General features: G+C 55.5%; 1 protein-coding gene across 1 annotated transcript; it reads left to right on the top strand.

Annotated features, from left to right (window-relative positions):
- Positions 1–2,297: 2,297 nt before the first annotated feature.
- On the top strand, positions 2,298–17,820 carry TMEM72 (transmembrane protein 72). Its single transcript, XM_077821047.1, has 5 exons — positions 2,298–2,367; positions 15,594–15,660; positions 15,983–16,054; positions 16,897–17,036; positions 17,342–17,820. The coding sequence occupies exons 1-5, from the start codon at positions 2,298–2,300 to the stop codon at positions 17,818–17,820; spliced, it is 828 nt and encodes a 275-aa protein (XP_077677173.1).
- Positions 17,821–18,749: the final 929 nt, after the last annotated feature.

Genomic DNA, 18,749 nt, shown 5'->3' on the forward strand with positions numbered 1-18,749 from the left:
GACAGCCTGCAAAATACGTGCTCCTGTGCAAAGGCAACCAGTCCTGGTCCCCGGGATGGAGCGTTACTGTCCGCACCCCAGCCCTGCCCTTTGGCGACAGGACACGTGACAGTGGGGTGCACTGATGGACAGTGAGGTGAGGTGACTCCCCTGACATGACTCAGGGGGTCGGTGGCAGAGCCACGATGGAACCCAGGCATCCTGACAACCTGCCTTAGCTGTAAGCCCACAGTCCCTGCACCACAATTAGCAAGAGCGATTGACCTTGGCGACGGTGGAAGCCACCTTTCCAGAGTCGCCCTGCAGCTGCTGCAATGATTAACCCAGGCCTCCGAAATCACCACTTCCCCAGCCAGCAAGGGGTGAGACACAGAGACTGCCCCTCTCCCCCACAGCCCCCTGTGCTCCCAGGAATGCACAGTGCCCCCTGGGCAAGGAGCCTTGTGCTTCCTCTGCCGCCTCAGTGGTCCCTGTTGCCCTGTTGGTCCTGGGACAGTGGAAGGAGCCAGCTGAAGGGGAGGGTCAGTCAGGGGTCTCACACACATGCCCCCCTTGGGGATCTGCATGCCCAGCTCTGGGGTGCATGACTAAGAGGATGGCTCTTGATCGCCATCTATGCCAGTCCTCGCTGGCAGTATGCAGTATGTGCTGGCTGGGGCTCCCCTCTGATGTTGGGCTCACAGGCCCAGGGTGTCCTGCATCCAACAGCAGCAGCTGGTCTGCACCATCTATGTGTGCTGAGTGCATCCGCAGTGCCCGGCACTCCCCTGCACCCAGTGCCCACGGAGCCTGGTTCCCCCACTCGCACCCATGATTCGGCCCTTCCCAAAGCCTCTCCTTTGTGCTTGCATTAGGGTAGGGCCATCAGCAGCAGGGCCAATCACCAGGTAGCCCCACCCCAGGAGAGTTAGCCAGCCCAGCATTCACAGAGCCAGCAGCCACCAGCAGGGAGCTGGGCTCCGGCGCCGGGGGCAGTGGAGTGTTTGAGCAACTGCCCTTTGAAACATCGGCCGTTCCTGAGGCTGTGTGGGCTAGTGGGCAGGAGACGAGCCTGGCAGCGCTTGTTCTGTTTCTGCCTCTGCTGGGCAATCTCTGCGCTGTTCTGTGCCCCTTCAGACAGGCCTGTCTCTCCTGGAGTGTGTGCAGCGCCGGGTGCAGCAGGGCCCTGAGCTCAGCAGAAGCCTCTAGGTGCTGCGGCAATGCATGACCCTAGCTCATACAGTCTGTGCCCAATGAGCCCCGTGCTTTCCTCCCACACAGCACTTGGTGGGGAACAAACGGGCTGGCTGACAGGAGCGGGAACATGCCCAGCATGCTGCTTCTGCGGTGGCCTTTGCGCTTGGCCTGTTGGCAGCAGAGACGTGAAATGCCCCTGGAATAGACGCGTTGCTCCAGACATCAAACCACAGAGCCGCCTCTTGGGTGACATCCAGCCTCCCTGTGCAGATGCCAGAGGCCCCCAGGGATGGTGTAAATGCTGGCGGGGGACTCTGCTCCCAAGAGAGGAACTGGGAGCTCCATGTTTGTTTCTTGGTGAAACCAGAGCCATAGGGCTGTCCTCAGTGCCAGCCTGGCACATGCGCCCTGTACGCTCCATTTCCCTGCCCCGCGGCCAGGCTGGCTCTGCAGGGCCAACACAATCCAAATAAATTTGAGTGCCCGCCCTGACCCTGTGTGTGCTTCTCCACCCTGAGTGGTGCTGGGTGCTCCCCCGGGTGTTCCAAGCCGGGTGCTTGGTGCCCAGAGAAATCCTCAGCCAGCAGCCTGACAGCACGGATCAGGTGGGGTTTGGGTCTGCGGGATGCCCTCAATCCTTGAGGAACTGCCAGCAACAGGCTGCTGTCAAGCGGAGACCAAATCCCCACATTCCCCCTCCTCCCAAGTGGTTAATCTGAGCTGCCAGAGCTGTGGTGCAGTAAGGCCTTTCTGTGACATTTAATCAGATTGCTCTGCCCCAGCCGGGAGCAGGAGGAAAGGCCCCGTGCCCCCTGCTGCCTGTCCCACCGGCTCCAGGGCCGCTCCTCTGGGCAATCATTAATCGCAGCCCTCCAAACAATGCAGGAAACAAACAAACAGCCAGGAGAAGGCCAGCACTTCCCAGCCCCTCGGGGAGCTGGAGCAGGCAGTGCCGACCGGTTCCCTGTGGTGGCAGCTTGTTCCACTGCCAGCACCTGACCCAGGCGGAGCCTTTGCCTTGGGAAGGTTGGGTGGGGCGGCAGAAGGAGCTGGCCAGGGAGGCATGTAGGCTGGGGAAGGAATTCCAGCCGGTGGCTCGAAGGCTTTCATCTCCTGGAGCCATGAAGCACCGGGCCTTTTGGACTGCACTGGAATACACCTGTCGACTGCTGGGCATCTCCACGGCAGCAGGTAAGAGGCAGCGTCGCCCTTTGTGCTCAGGGGAGTCGACAGCTGGAGCAAAGTAATAGGTGGTGCATGGGCATCCGGACACCTGGGTTCTATTCCTGGCTGTGACTGTGCCACCCTCCCTTCCTCCATCTGCCCATTGGGGATGATGAGCCTTGGGGCCTAGAAAGCGAAACGTGAGATGTTGTTACTCCCCATTGCTAAGTGTCAGTGGGTGCGTCCTCTGGCAGGTGGGGCTGTTGGATGGGGCTCAGCAATGCCTGGAAGCTGGAGGCCACAGGGACGCTGCTGGGAAGGAAGGTTAGTTTCCCATGGTATGGGCTGGGGCAGCAGAGTAACCTGGATCCATGGAGGGAAGGTCCTCATGCTCAGTGGAAGGGGCTGCTCCAAACTCTGAGCAAAGCCAGGGGAAAAGCTGTCTTGTCCCAAGCGGGATGAAGAGAAGAGCCCCAGTGCTGGTGAACATGCTGCTGGAGCATTGCTCCTCTGCCTTCCTACTAAGCTGTCAGAGAGCAGATTCAGGGAGCTGTTTGCTCTTTCCTTGCAATGCAAACATCATAGACTCCCCCACCTGTTTACATGGCTCCCTCTGCCAAATGACCAAGGCTGAAGGACCAAATTTTGGTTGGAGGAGGTTGCCTTTGGCTGTGGGTGACATACCAGGTGAGAGCTGAAAAGGGAATATTTGAGTTGGCATCTCCATGGCTGAATGTGCAGAAGATCTCCCCCTGCAAACCACAATGGTGTAGAATAGCCATCGGAGGTAAAAATTGCTGCATTGAAGGGGAGAGTCAAGTGCAGAGGGCGGGGACGGGAGCAACAAATTCTATTCATGGCACTGGCACCAATTTGCTGGGGCCTTGGGCAAGCCACTTAATCACTTTGTGCCTCAGTGTCCCCATCTATAAAGCAGGGACAATGACACCTACCCCTGGGAGCTGAAGGTGATTGCTTCTGTAATTCTTGGCTGGGTGATGTAGCTGTGCAGAATCTCACTCGAGCCGGCAAGTGGGTCCTGTTGGCAGATCCTGCTTCATTCCAGATGCTAGTTTGCCGGAGTAGGGCATTGCAAACCCGTGTCTCTCAGCATTTCCCAGGTGAGCAGCAGCAGGCTCTGGGAGACACCTCAACTGCCATGGGGCAACAGGGGGCAAGAGACAAAGAGGTCAGCTCAACTAAGCCGACCCCGAGCACAATCCTGGGGCTGAACACATGGATGGACGGCACACAGCTAGAGCGCTGGCTGCTGGCTCTGGAATGTACTCCCCGCAGCTAACTGCACTGGCCAGGCACCAATAGAAAGGGCAATGCTGCAGGGCAAACAGACTGGAGAGATTCTCCCCTCTGGGGCTCTTACAGACTGGCACATAGGAGCACAGCGGGGTGAGCCTGTGCATGAGACAAGCTGGATCGCAGCTATGCAGACCTCGATCACACACACATACAGAGTAACGCTCATACTCTCCCCTAAGGCTCCAGTGATAATAGTGGATGCTTGCCCAGGAGACAGCCCGACCCCAGTGCCATGTGCCAACAGAGGATAAAGAGCTGAAATCATAAGTAGCTTACAATGTTGAGACTTCTTCCTGGAGTGTAATCTCTCTCTCTCTCTCTCTCATGGCGATGGTGTTTACATTGCAGTATCTTGTGCTGTCTTCCCTAGCTCCTCTGGAAATTAGCAAAAGTCAGCACCCCTGCAATGTGGACACTGCCTTGGACGGCGCTACAGAGCCCTGTACTTTTCCATCTCTCCACTCTGGGCTCTGCCCAGTGTCACCTGCCTTCCCCAAAAGACCCCAGTGAGGGGTCTCCATGTTTCATATCTCCCTATGTTGTCTGAGGCTGTCGCTGGAGGGAGGGAGCAGCCAGCTCAGTATGGTGTTCGCTGCCCAATGAGGTACAGGTGGTTTTGCATCCATTATTTTAATGCTAAAAGGGTTGGGAAGTGGAGACCACAGGGAAAAGAGTCCCCAGAGCTCAGAGGCGTCCGAACAGACTTGCCAAAGGAAGAGGCTAATGGATCAGCCTCGCTCATAGATTCTGGATGGTGTTGGGGGATTCCATAGATTGGCCCTCCATAGAGTCAGTTGGAGAGGCAAAAAATATCCCCCTCCCCACCACCCCAAGCTCTGAGCGTGCTGACTCCCCATGATTGGTGGAGCCATATTAGTCACTGATCAGGCAGCCCCGTGACTGGTGAAACCATGTTGTTAGTTGATCGTCAGTGATCAGGCAGCCCCGAGATTGGTGCATCCATGTTGTTCGTTGTTGGTTAGTGATCAGGCAGCCCCGTCCTTTTGATGGAGCCATGTGGTTTGTTGATGGTCAGTGATCAGGCAGCCCCGTGATTGGTGAAGTTGTGTTGTTTGTTGATGGTCAGTGATCAGGCAGCCCCATGGTTGGTGGAGCCATGTGGTTTGTTGATGGTCAGTAATTGTGATTGGTGGGAATGGTTGGGAAACCCGAAAGTTTCACAGAGTTTAGCACAGATGACTCTTCTGCTGAAAATCCGTACTGGGAGGAGGATTGTTAGTTGTTCCAAATTCTCCTGTTTAAACTGTTTAATTCATAATTTTGTGCCTGTGCCTTAGGCATGGCTCAGATCACAGACAGCAAATAGCCCAAGCAAACAGGCCACCAGGCTGATGATCCTTGGTCCAAACTGTTCAGGCCACACTTCTGAATCATCAGGAGAGGAGCAGAAATCAGGAGGCAATCCTGCACCATTCACTTGCTGGAAGAAAGATTGAATAAAGAAGAAGATGACCAGTCCTGCTCCCAAGCATGGCCTGCTGGCTGGCTTTGAATTCCCCCACACTCAATTCTGTCTGCGTTTGTAGTGATGATCATCCAGGGGCCTGCACAGCCCCAGGGCAGCAAACCCCTGCGCTTTGTGCTCAGATTCCCAGAGCATGTCAGTATTGGTGCAAGGGGCCGGAGAACAGCACAGAGACAGAAGTCTTGTACCCATTCACAGAGCCAGCAGGGCAGCCGACCACCTCTAAGGAGCACGACGGGAGTTCACTCCTTGACAGTTCAGCTGGGGCAGCTGATCAGCAGGCCAGCTCATGCCAGTTATGATACAGTGTCCCCAGGAACTGGCCTAGGACCCGACACATTGTACAAAGGCATCAGAATAGCCAATGGCACTCCTGACCTGCTCTGGAGTCAAGCCAGTGTCTTCAGTTCCCATGGTGATGGTCTATGGTGGGCACATTAGCCGTCGGGAGGCAGTTCTCCTGTACCCAGAGCTAGTGACTCAGAGCTGAGATGAAATGGGTGCAACAGATGTGCCTGAGTCCATAGGGACGGAAACCACAGATGATACCAGGCATTGCCAAAGATCCCCAAGCAAAGGGCCCATTTGCATTGCATGCCCTTCTGTGCTCCCACCAGCAGGGGTCACTGTAAACCCACGCCTGTGAACCAGCACTTGGTGGGAGGGACACACACCCAGCTGTGTCTTGGTGGCTGTGACCATAGGGATAGCTGTGCTTACTCATGCCAGATTTTGTGAATGTTGCCACGTCAGCCATCTTGATTACTCCCTTTCCCACTGAGTCAGTCCCTGGGAGTTTTGCCGTGGGGTCAGGAGTTCACCCTGTGCCTCCATGAATCCCCCCACAGGCAAGTCCCAGAGGGTGAGTTACTGACCAGTGACACCCCGGGACAGTCAGCCCAAAGAGGCGCAGGATGCTACTGGAAGCAGCTCTTCCAGGCTCAACGCCTCCCGCCCAAGCCACCAAGCGTCCTGCCCCATGCAGTCACCAGACAGATCCTCTGCATTGGTTTCTCGGGCATGGTCATCCTCCATCTCAGCGCCATGTAGACCCACACAGGTGCACTCACAAAGTAAGCTCTGGCTCCACTAGTATGTGGGCCGATCAGGGCCTGGGGGTGCCAGGAAACCCTCCCGAACACCCTGCTGTGCCAGGACCCACCTGTCGATTTATACAGTGAAAGGGCTTCGCTATGAAACTCCAGCCTCATCCCCTGTCCGCCCTTGTGGTGTGAGTATGGCACCCCTGAGATCCCAAGTAAAGCCCCGGTCTGGCAGAGCAGATGTGAACCCACAGGACCTTGTAGGTACTTACAGACTGCAATTAACTCACCCCTTAGCCTTCTCTTTGTTAAGCTAAATAGACTCAGATCGCTCAGTCTATCACTATAAAGCAGGTTTTCTAAGCCTTTAATCATTCTCGTGGTTCGTCTCTAAACCCTCTCCAATTTATCAACATCCTTTTTGAACCATGGGCATCAGAACTGGACACAGTATTCCAGCAGTGGTGACACCAGTGCCAAATACTTGAGAATCCCCTGTTTATGGAGCTGAGGATCATATTAGCCCTTTTGGCCACAGCATCACACTGGAAGCTCATGTTCAGCTGATTATCTACCATGGCCCCCAGATCTTTTTCAGCGTCACTGCTTCCCAGGATAGAGCCCCCCAGCCTGTAAGTAAGGCCTACGTTCTTTGTTCCCATGTGTACACGTTTACATTCAGCTGTATTAAAACAAATATTGTTGCTTCCACCCAATTTACCAAGCTACCCAGATCGCTAGGTGATGTATCCTCTTGATTATTTGCCACGCCCCCAATTTTGAGGTATCTGCAAACTTTGTCAGTGATGATTTTGTTTTCTTCCAAGTCATTGATAAAAATTTTAAATAGCAAAGGGCCAAGAACTGATCTCTGTGGGATCCCAATGGAAACACACCCACTCCATGATGATTCCCTGTTTATGATCACATTTTGAGACCTATCAGTTAGCCAGTTTTTAATCCATGTAATGTGTTCCCTGTTAATTTTATATTGTTCTAGTTTTTTAATCAAAATGTCATGTGGTACCAAGTCAAATGCCTTTCTGAAGTCTATGTATATTATGTCAACACTATTACCTTTATTACCCAAACTTGTAATTTCACCAAAAAAAGATATCCAGTTAGTTTGACAGGATCTATTTTTCATAAACCTGTGTTGATTGGTATTAATTACATTACCCTCCTTTAATTCTTTATTAATTGAGTGCCATATCAGCCACTCCATTATCTTGCCTGGGATCGATGTCTCCTGGAACTTCCCCAGGGTATGTCTACACTACGAAATTAGGTCGAATTTATAGAAGTCGGTTTTTTAGAAATCATTTTTAAATAGTCGATTGTGTGTGTCCCCACACAAAATGCCCTAAGGGCATTAAGTGCATTAACTCGGCGGAGTGCTTCCACAGTACTGAGGCTAGTGTCGACTTCCGGAGTGCTGCACTGTGGGTAGCTATCCCACAGTTCCCGCAGTCTCCGCTGCCCATTGGAATTCTGTGTTGAGATTCCAATGCCTGATGGGGCAAAAAACATTGTCGCGGGTGGTTCTGGGTACATGTCATCAGGCCCTCCTTCCCTCCCTCCCTCCCTCTGTGAAAGCAATGGCAGACAATCTTTTCGCGCCTTTTTTCCTCAGTTACCTGTGCAGACGCCATACCATGGCAAGCATGGAGCCCGCTCAGATCACTTTGGCAATTAGGAGCACATTAAACACCACACGCATTATCTAGCAGTATATGCAGCACCAGAACCTGGCAAAGTGAAATCGGGCGAGTAGGCGACGTCAGCACAGTGACCAGAGTGATGAGGACATGGACACAAATTTCTCTCAAAGCATGAGCCCTGGCAATGCAGGCATCATGGTGCTAATGGGGCAGGTTCATGCCGTGGAACGCCGATTCTGGGCTCGGGAAACAAGCACAGACTATTGGGACCGCACAGTGTTGCAGGTCTGGGACGATTCCCAGTGGCTGTGAAACTTTCGCATGCGTAAGGGCACTTTCATGGAACTTTTTGACTTGCTGTCCCCTGCCCTGAAGCACATGAATACCAAGATGAGAGCAGCCCTCACAGTTGAGAAGCGAGTGGCAATAGCCCTGTGGAAGCTTGCAACGCCAGACAGCTACCAGTCAGTCGGGAATCAATTTGGAGTGGGCAAATCTACTGTGGGGGCTGCTGTGATGCAAGTAGCCAACGCAATCAAAGATCTGCTGATATCAAGGGTAGTGACCCTGGGAAATGTGCAGGTCATAGTGGATAGCTTTGCTGCAATGGGATTCCCTAACTGTGGTGGGACCATAGACGGAACCCATATCCCTATCTTGGCACCGGAGCACCAAGCCGCCGAGTACATAAACCGCAAGGGGTACTTTTCAATAGTGCTGCAAGCACTGGTGGATCACAAGGGACATTTCACCAACATCAGCGTGGGATGGCCGGGAAAGGTACATGACGCTCGCATCTTCAGGAACTCTGGTCTGTTTCAAAAGCTGCAAGAAGGGACTTTATTCCCAGACCAGAAAATAACCATTGGGGATGATGAAATGCCTATAGTTATCCTTGGGGACCCAGCCTACCCCTTAATGCCATGGCTCATGAAGCCATACACAGGCAGCCTGGACAGTAGTCAGGAGCTGTTCAACTACAGGCTGAGCAAGTGCAGAATGGTGGTAGAATGTGCATTTGGATGTTTAAAAGCGTGCTGGCGCAGTTTACTGACTCGGTTAGACCTCAGCGAAACCAATATTCCCAGTGTTATTACTGCTTGCTGTATGCTCCATAATATCTGTGAGAGTAAGGGGGAGACGTTTATGGCGGGGTGGAAGGTTGAGGCAAATCACCTGGCCGCTGGTTACGCACAGCCCGACACCAGGGCGGTTAGAAGAGCACAGGAGGGCATGATGCGCATCAGAGAAGCTTTTAAGACAAGTTTCATAACTGGACAGGCTACGGTGTGAAAGGTCTGTTTGTTTTTCCATGATTAAACCCCCCCGCCCCTTGGTTCACTCTATTTCACTGTAAGCTAAGCACCCTCCCCTCCTCCCTTCGATCACCACTTGCAGAGGCAATAAAGTCATTGTTGCTTCACATTCATACATTCTTTATTCATTCATCACACAAATAGGGGGATAACTGCCAACGTAGCCTGGGAGGGGTGGAGGAGTAGAGAAGCACTGGGAGGGGTGGTGGAGGAGGGAAGGATAAGGACACACAGTACTTTAAAAGTTTAAAACTTATTGAATGCCAGCCTTTTGTTGCTTGGGCAATCCTCTGGGGTGGAGTTGCTGGGTGGCTGGAGGACCCCCACCACGTTCTTGGGCGTCTGGGTGTGGAGGCTATGGAACTTGGGGAGGAGGGTGGTTGGTTACACAGGGGCTGTAGCGGCGGTCTGTGCTCCTGCTGCCTTTCCTGCAGCTCAACCATACGCTGGAGCGCATTAGTTTGATCCTCCAGCAGCCTCAGCATTGAATCCTGCCTCCTCTCATCATGCTGCCACCACCTTTCAGCTTCAGCCCTCTCTTCAGCCTGCCACTTACTCTCTTTAGCCCGCCACCTCTCCTCCCGGTCATTTTGTGCTTTCCTGCATTCTGACATTGTCTGTCTCCATGCAGTCATCTGTGCTCTGTCAGTGTGGGAGGACAGCATGAGCTCAGAGAACATTTTATCACGAGTGCGTTTTTTTTCGCCTTCTAATCTTCACTAGCCTCTGGGAAGGAGAAGATCCTGTGAACCTTGAAACACATGCAGCTGGTGAAGAAAAAAAAAGGGACAGCGGTATTTAAAAAGACACATTTTCTAGAACAATGGGTACACTCTTCCATGATAAACCTTGCTGTTAACATTACATACACAGCACATGTGCTTTCATTCCAAGGTCGCATTTTGCCTCCCCCCACCACATGGCTAGCCCCTCACCCCTCCCCGTGGCTAACAGCGGGGAACATTTCTGTTCAGCCACAGGCAAATAGCCCAGCAGGAACGGGCACCTCTGCATGTCCCCTTAAGAAAAGCACCCTATTTCAACCAGGTGACCATGAATGATATCTCACTCTTCTGAGGATAACACAGAGAGATAAAGAACGGATGTTGTTTGAATGCCAGCAAACATACACTGCAATGCTTTGTTCTACAATGATTCCCGAGTATGTGCTACTGGCCTGGTGTGGTAAAGTGTCCTACCATGGTGGACGGAATAAGGCTGCCCTCCACAGAAACCTTTTGCAAAGGCTTTGGGAGTACATCCAGGAGAGCCGCAAATGCCAGGGCAAATTAATCATTAAACATGCTTGCTTTTAAACCATGTATAGTATTTTAAAAGGTACACTCACCAGAGGTCCCTTTTCCACCTGGCGGGTCTGGGAGGCAGCCTTGGGTGGGTTCGGGGGGTACTGGCTCCAGGTCCAGGGTGAGAAACACTTCCTGGCTGTCGGGAAAACTGGTTTCTCCACTTGCTTGCTGTGACCTATCTACAACTTCATCATCATCATCTTCCTCGTCCCCAAAACCTGCCTCTGTGTTGCCTCCATCTCCACTGAAGGAGTCAAAAAACACAGCTGGGGCACTGGTGGCTGAACCCCCTAAAATGGCATGCAGCTCATCATAGAAGCGGCATGTTTGGGGCTCTGACCCAGAGCGGCCATTTGCTTCTCTGGTTTTCGGGTAGGCTTGCCTCAGCTCCTTAAGTTTCACGCGGCACTGCTTCTGGTCCCTGTTATGGCCTCTGTCCTTCATGCCCTGGGAGATTTTGACAAAAATTTTGGCATTTCAAAAACTGGAACGGAGTTCTGATAGCACAGATTCCTCTCCCCATACAGCGATCAGATCCCGTACCTCCTGTTCAGTCCATGCTGGAGCTCTTTTGCGATTCTGGGACTCCATCATGGTCACCTCTGCTGATGAGCTCTGGCCAGCGTGGCAAGCTGCAGGTGACCATGCAAACAGGAAATTGAAATTCAAAAGTTTGCAGGCCTTTTCCTGTCTACCTGGCCAGTGTATCTGAGTTGAGAGTGCTGTCCAGAGCGGTCACAATAGAGCACTCTGGGATAGCTCCCGGAGGCCAATACCGTCTAATTACATCCACAGTACCCCAAATTCGACCCGGCAAGGCCGATTTAAGCGCTAATCCCCTTGTCGGGGGTGGAGTAAGGAAATCGATTTTAAGAACCCTTTAAGTTAAAAAAAAGGGCTTCATCGTGTGGACGGGTGCAGGGTTAAATCAATTTAACGCCACTAAATTTGACCTCAACTCCTAGTGTAGACCAGGGCCCAGTACTCCAAGACTTATTGAAAATCAACATTAACAGTCCAGCAATCTCCTCAGCCCGCTCTTTTAAAACTCTTGGATGCAAGTTATCTGGACTTGCTGATTTAAAATATCTAACTTCAGTAGTTTCTGTTTAACATCCTCTAGAGATACTAGTGAAATGGAAAGATGGTTATCCTCACCATATGATAAGACAGTTTCAACTGTTTTTTCTCCAAATACAGAAGAGAAATATTTATTGAATACTTCTGCTTTTTCTGAATTATTATTGAAAATTCTAGGATTTCCATCTAGCAGTGGATCGACACCATTGTCAATATTATTTTTGTTCCTAATATATATTTAAAACTTCTTATTGTCCTTAACTGTGCTGGCCATTTATGTCTTCTTGTGTCCCTTTGCTGCCCATATCAGTTTTCTACAATTCCTAACTTCTGATTAATATTCATTATTAACGATTTCCCCTTTCTTCCATTTAGAAGTATAACAGGCTTGTGTGCACTGCTCCCCACTGCAGGAAGGAACCCAGAACTGAACACCTGTGTGTCTTACTCACTGTTGACAGTGATTCTCCTTTAGCCGGAGTGGAAGGGATGTCTGATTTTGGAGCAGGAGGATTTAGGTTCTAGCCACATTTGTATCTGGAACCTAGCTGTGCTCTCAGCACAAAGCTCATTGACTCAGCTGGGACCCACACAGTGTGTGGTTGTGTTGTGCGTTACACACCTAGGGAGTTATGCCACAGGCTTGGGAGACGCTTCTGTTTTCACATCACACATCAGCCTTTGTGAGGATCAGAGCCCCCTGCAGCCCCTTTCCCCCATTCGCCATCCCAGGAGCACACTCATCCTGCCCTTCCCTTCAGGGGTTAACGAGGCAGGCTGGAGCTTTCCTGGGAGTTCAGCTCCCGGGCCCCAGTTGCAAGCCAAGGAAGGGTCTCAATGCGCTCAGGCCCTTAATCCACCTTAGTGCATAATCCCCTGCCTGGCTGTGTGGGCCGAGAGGCCGCACCGTGTAGCACGGAGCGACAGCTCATTCCAGGCTGCTAAGCCGCCTGCCCATCTTTGTGCTTTCTGTTGTTCAGTAAGTGGCATTATCGCCATGGCTACAGCCACTATTAACATAGCTGGCATGGTTGGCATGCTTTCTCCTGCCGCTACTGATCCTCCGCCCCAAGGTAGCCAGGGCTGGGCTTGTTAGGGACAGGAGGCCGAGGCCAGTGAGATAGGCCGTTCCAGTAAGGACAAGCACTGAACAGCAGGGGAGGAGGCCAAGAAGGCTGGCTAGGTGGTTAGGACCAGGAAGGCGAGGAGGCTAAAAGGAGCTGGATAGACTGAGGTGGGATCTTCTGAGGCTGTCAGTGTTGACCTGGTGGGAACAAAGTCAATGGGTCTTGGCTTGACCCCCTGCCCCCACGAATGGAAAATGTTTATCCCTTTCTATCCTTGTGTGCAGAGGGAGGGAGAGATCCCGCCAGGGGAGTGGGGGAAGAAAGGGAGCAGCAGGTCTGTGCAGGGCAGAGTCTGAGGAGATGGGCAGGGAAGGGGCTCATGGCCTCATGCTGCGAATGTGCCCATGTGCATCAGGTAGAGATGGGCCCTGGGCCAAACTGCAGGATCCACATTCCCCAGCTGGAGCCAGAGCCAGCCTCCAGACTTTGTGCTTCAGTCAAACCCAAGTGGCGGGCTCAGCTCAGGGCAGTGGGCCCGTGACACGTGGATGGTCAGACTAGTCCTGCTCTGTGGACGTTGGGCTTGGGGTCATCACTTCCCTGTCATCCAGGCCATCACTTCCCTGTCATCCAGCAAGGCAGCAGTTTAGGCAGCAGCAGAGCGGGCATCTGCCTCCTGCCCAGCTTGCCCTGCCCCAGGAAGGTGGGAGGCTCTGGCCAAATCCGGGCAGCATCGGCAATAGGACAGTCCCCCTGCAAGAGGCATTGGCCCGAAGCCGCGCAGAGGTAGCCAGAGCTGACCCAGCTGCCCGCTGCCTGGCACAGCTCTGTGACAATGTCCTGGCAGGCACCATGGGAAGGCAAACAAACCGCTCTGCCTCCCGTGCAGCCACAGCACAGGCCACTGACAAGCCAGCATCCGGGGACCTGCGAGCCAGCCCCTCCCCTGGCCTGAAGCACCGCAGTGCCCAGCTTCGCCTTCCACTCCTGGGCAGCAGAGCAGCCTCAGGGAAGGGCTAGTCCCTGGGGAGCCTGCTCCCTCTGTGAGTCCCCCAAAGGCCAGGGCTGGCCAGGATCAGAGCCAGACACCGATATTTAATGCCACTTTGGTTGAGCTGTGAAGGAGGCTGCTAACCTAGCTGTGTGGACAGGGGCCAAGCACTGTCACACTCAGGACAGGTCATTTCAAATGGCTAGTGTGCACTATAGCAATGTCTGGAGATACCAGCCAGGGATCGGCTGCCCACCATGCCCGGCGCTGCACACACACCACAAGGAAAGCACTGGTCCTGCCTCACACAGTCAGTGCCCTCGGCACTGCCTCCTGCAATGATTTGCAAACGTGTGTTAGGTGGTTATGTCTGGCTGCTCCCGCTTTAAACACAGTCAGACAGAGAGATCTCACTAATGTAGTACCCCAAGGCCAAGGTGGCTACTTAGGCCTGCTCCCTGCTCTGGCCAGGTGTTGTAGGCTGAGCGGTGCGTGGGACTGGGCTGCTGGCTAGGCCGGGCAGCTTGTCCCCAGGCTGCCCAGCAGAGACAGGCCCAGCTGCAAACTCCAGCTCTTGCTCCAGAGCCACACTTCAGGCCTGGCCCTGCTGGTGCCTGGGACTCAAGGCACATGAAGGGCCCGAGGTGGGTCAACTCACTCACAAGCCTCATGGCCAACCCACAGCAGCCAAAACCTCCCTTGGCCCTGCCCCGCTCCCAAGGCGCACCCTCAGGATAGGGTTGCCACGTGTCTGGTTTTCAACTGGGACGCCCCGTCAAAAAGGGACTCTGGCGGCTCTGGTCAGCACCGCTGACTGGGCCATTAAAAGTCCAGTCAGCGGGACAGCAGGGCTAAGGAAGGCTCCCTGTGGCTCCCGGAAGCAGCAGCATGTTCCCACTCCAGCTTCTACATGTAGGGGCAGCCGGGGGCTCCGCACACTGCCCCCGCACCAAGCATCGGCTCTGCAGCTCCCCTGACCCCCTACTGCACCCCAACCTCCTGCCCCAGCCTTGATCCCCCTCCCATCCTCCAAACCCCTTGATCCCAGCCCAGAGCACCCTCCTCCACCCCAAACCCCTCATCCCGAGCCCCACCCCAGAGCCCGCACCCTCTGCTGGAGCCCTCACACACACCCCTGTGCCCCAACCTCCTGCCTCAGCCCAGAGCCCCCTCCTGCCCCCCAAATCCCTCATCCCTGTTCCACGTCAAAGCCCACACCCCCAGCCGGAGCCCTCACCCACCCTCAGCCCAACCCCCTGCCCCAGCCCGGAGGCCCCTTCTGCACCCTGAACCTCTCACTTCTGGCCCCACACCAGAGCCCTCACCCCCTCACTCCCTCCCACACCCCCAACCTCCTGCCTCAGCCTGGAGCCCCCTCCCATACTCTGAACCTCTCGGCTCCATCCCCCAGCCTGGAGCCCCCTCCTGCACCCCAAACCCCTATCCCTGGCCCCACCCCAGAGCCCATACCCTCAGCCGGAACCCTCAGCCCCTCCCGCAACCGCCTGGACCACTTGGAGCAGGGGATAGTAGCCCCAGCCAGGGTGACAATCCCCCCCATGCAGGTACCCACTATGCCGCGGGGTGCATGCACACAGCTGGGAAAGGGCCAACAGTGAGACCGCGTTTCTGGGGCTGGTGATCCTTTGCCATGATGCACGTGAGGCCGTTCCCAGTGAAGGGTGCCACAGAGACTCCAATGCTCATTGAGCACCAGGGAGTCCCAATGCCCTATGCAAAGTGGGGGGAGCAGCAGCACTACCCCATTAGGGAAACTGAGGCATAGAGTGGTTCAGTGATTAGCCTAAGGTCTGCGGCAGAGCCAAGGACAGACCCCAGCCCTCTTGTCTCCAACCCTCTGCTCCAACCACTGGACACTCTGCTTTCGCTCCCCACTCCCACCCACCCAAGGGCCATGTGAAGAGCAGGCAGGAAGGTGCTGGGGTGGGCATTGCCATGACTCCAGTGCTGCCTTCTCTCTGCAGTGCTGGTTGGAGTGGGAGCGGAGACCCTGCAGCGCGGGCAGTTCCAGAGCCTGGCTGTCTACCTGCTGTGAGTATCGCTGCGGTTACCGTGGGGAGTGGCTCTGCCGTCAGGCCGAGCAACCCTCTCCTGGCTTCACCGTGTAGGAGTCTGGGACCCTGTGAGACATGGGGCAGCTCAGCCCTGCAAGCTCAACGCAGCGCTGCCTGCCCCCGTGGAGCTGGCCAGGGGCCGCAGCGCGCCGTGACCTCCCCTGTGCAACGGCTGAGCAGGGGGAGCTGAGGCTCTGGAGCCCAGCTGGCCAGCACTAGGTAGAGCCCCCGAGCCCCACGCTGGCCCCACCACCCCCATGGCTGTGGCCAGGCCCGGTCCTCATGGTCCCCCACTTCAGTTTCTCAGGGGCAGCGGTTTCCATCTGCGAAGTCTCCTTCTTCGTCAGCCTGCTCCTGGGCATGTGTATCAGGTGAGTACTCCCTGCCCATGCGCCATGTGTCCTGCCCATGCCCACACCCTGTGTGCCTGCCCACACCCCTATACACTCCGCCCACCCCACACCCCTTGCACCCTGTCCATGCCCTCTGCTCACCCTATACCAAATCCCCATGTGCCTTGCCCATGCCCCCTGTGCACCCTGCCCACCCCACACCTACACCCTTGTGTGCCCCGCCCATGCCCCCCAACCATATCCCCTGTGGACTCCACCCCCTCACATCCCCACCTCCGGGTGTCCTGCCCATGCCCTCTGGGTACCCCACACCCATACACCCCTTATGAGCCGTGCCCACACAGCCCTCATGCACCCTCCCATATATCCCACCCACGCTTCCATGCATCCTGCCCACACCCCTCCCCCTGCTTGCCCTTGTCCCTCACCCACACTCAGCTGAGGGCACAGGGCTGACCAAGTGGGGCTGCAGACCCACCTCCAAGGGAGCCTGCCCCCTGCTGCCCCCTGCTGGCAGCACCAAACCCTGCTTGCTAGCTATGCTGCTGCCCCCAGGGCCTGCATGTGTCACTCACACTTCCTGGCCTCTGCCTCAGGGACTGGGCACCCATGGTTGTGTCCCCGGGCTTGGGGAATGGGTGAGAATGCTCGGAGCTCAGGCCTGTGCCCCCTGCACTCCATGGACTCTATGGACCACTCAAGCCTTAGCCAGCCCCATGTCTAGGCCTGGCCTGGTGCTCTGAGTTCTGGGGCCGGTGGGCACCAGAGGGGCATTCAGACCCAACCCTGGCAGCCATGTGGCTCTGGTGCTGGTGACCAGCTCTCCCTGCCCAAGCCCACGCCTGCCCCTCTCTCCCCAGCTACCAGCCGGGCTCCCTGGCACACACCTTCTGGAAGCGAACCACGCAGCCAGCAAGCTTCCAGAAATTCCTGGGCTATGTGCTGCTCTCAGTAGCCTGCTTCCTGCATCCCGTCCTGGTCTGGCACGTCACCATCCCTGGTGAGGAGCGCGCTGGGGCCATGTACAGCATGGGGGGCAGGGGAATGGGGTAAGCAGGTGGTTGCCAGGCTGGGGTGGAATGGCCCAGCTCTCATGGGACAGGATGCCAGGCTGGAGGCCATGGCCCGGCTGTGATGGGACCGGGGTGCCAGGCAGGGGGGGCCATGGCCTGGCTGTGATGCGACTGGGATGCCAGAGAGGGGACCATGGCCCAGCTGTGATGTAAGGGAGGGGCCATGGCCCAGTTTTCCTGGTGAACCCTCCCCCGCTCTTTGCCATGTCTCGTCTCCGGTGCCTTTTCCCAGGCTCCATGCTGGTGCTGACTGGCTTGGCCTACTTCCTGCTGAGCAAGCGGAAGAAGAGCCCGGTGCTCCGGGAGGCGCGGGGGCCACTGGAGCAGTATGTGGACCCCTGTGCCACGGCTGCAACCTCCACAGGCTGTGGTGACACTGAGCAGACCTTCACCTTTCCCGGGGGGCGCCGAGAGCAGCGCGCCTCCCTGCTCGGCCAAATGAAGAGCATCCTGAAGGGCAGTGAGGACAAGAGTGCGGGCTGGCTGGCTGAGCCTGCCCCAACCCCACCCACCCCTGCTCCGCCCACCCCGGCCCCGGGCAAGCAGGTGCACTTCCAGGAGAAGCTGGTGAGGATCGTCCCCTCTGTCAGCGAGAGCCCGGATGAAGCGGAGAGTGAGGCTGAGGAGACCACGTCTGACACAGCCCCAATCCTCGGGCCCATAGAGACCCCGCTCCTTGTCACGCCCCTCAGTGCCACAGGTCTGTTCTGAGCGCTCACCCACCTCGTCCGCAGCCTGGGGCGAGTGGCAGCAGCCTGGAGCTCCCCACCTGCTGGCCCAGGGCCTGGCCTTAGGGCTCAGACATGCTCCCCCTGCAGCCTAGGTGCCACGGGCAGAGCTGACCCATCTGGAGCAGGGCAGCCCCCGCCAGGTGGGGTCCTGGTGCCCGAGAGCCCAGCCAACCCCCCACAACCAACACTTGCTGCTGCTGACTGGAAGGCGGGGCTGGCGGGTGCTGTGCCAGCTCCTGGGGCTGGCTGCAGCACTGGCATTCAGGGAGCTGTCCTGGCTACTCACCTGCTGGGGGCTGGACCAACCTCTGGGCAAAGCCCTTCGGTTCCCATCTTTATCTGGTAGAACGGTTCCTGGGACTTTATCAATGTGTGTTCCAAACCCTGCAAACAGGGCAAACAAATCCACTTCCTAGTTTTCTGGGTAAATATCAGGGTTAATTCTGCGGTGGGAGCGGGGGATGGAGAAAGAGCACAAAATCAAGCCCAGTTAGAGTGGTGAAGTGACAGCCCTTCCATGCTGTGGTTTAGGTCGTGAGCTGTACATCAGCTGTGTCTGTCTGTCTGTCTTTCACTCCATTGCCTTCCTTTAACAGACAGCCTCACATTCACACTGCACTTAACTTACTATCAACAGAGAGGCGTCTGCTAGTGGGATGGGTTGGATTTTCTTAACCTAATCACTATTTCCATGTACTTGAGCGGTCCAAAATTCAGATGAAAATCAGTTAAAACCAAATAATAGCTTTGGTGAAACCCTGGACACCCCCCCACCCACCCCCCGCCACACACACACACGCATACTCGCCATGGGATCCTGGCAGGCTCTGGCCATGTGTCAGTACCCCCTGGGCACCTGCCAGCCCCGCTCCAGCCCCACCCCCGTGGGATCCATGCAGGCTCTGCCCC

Source organism: Eretmochelys imbricata, chromosome 7 (assembly GCF_965152235.1).
Source record: "Eretmochelys imbricata isolate rEreImb1 chromosome 7, rEreImb1.hap1, whole genome shotgun sequence".
Taxonomy (NCBI): Eukaryota; Metazoa; Chordata; order Testudines; family Cheloniidae; genus Eretmochelys; species Eretmochelys imbricata.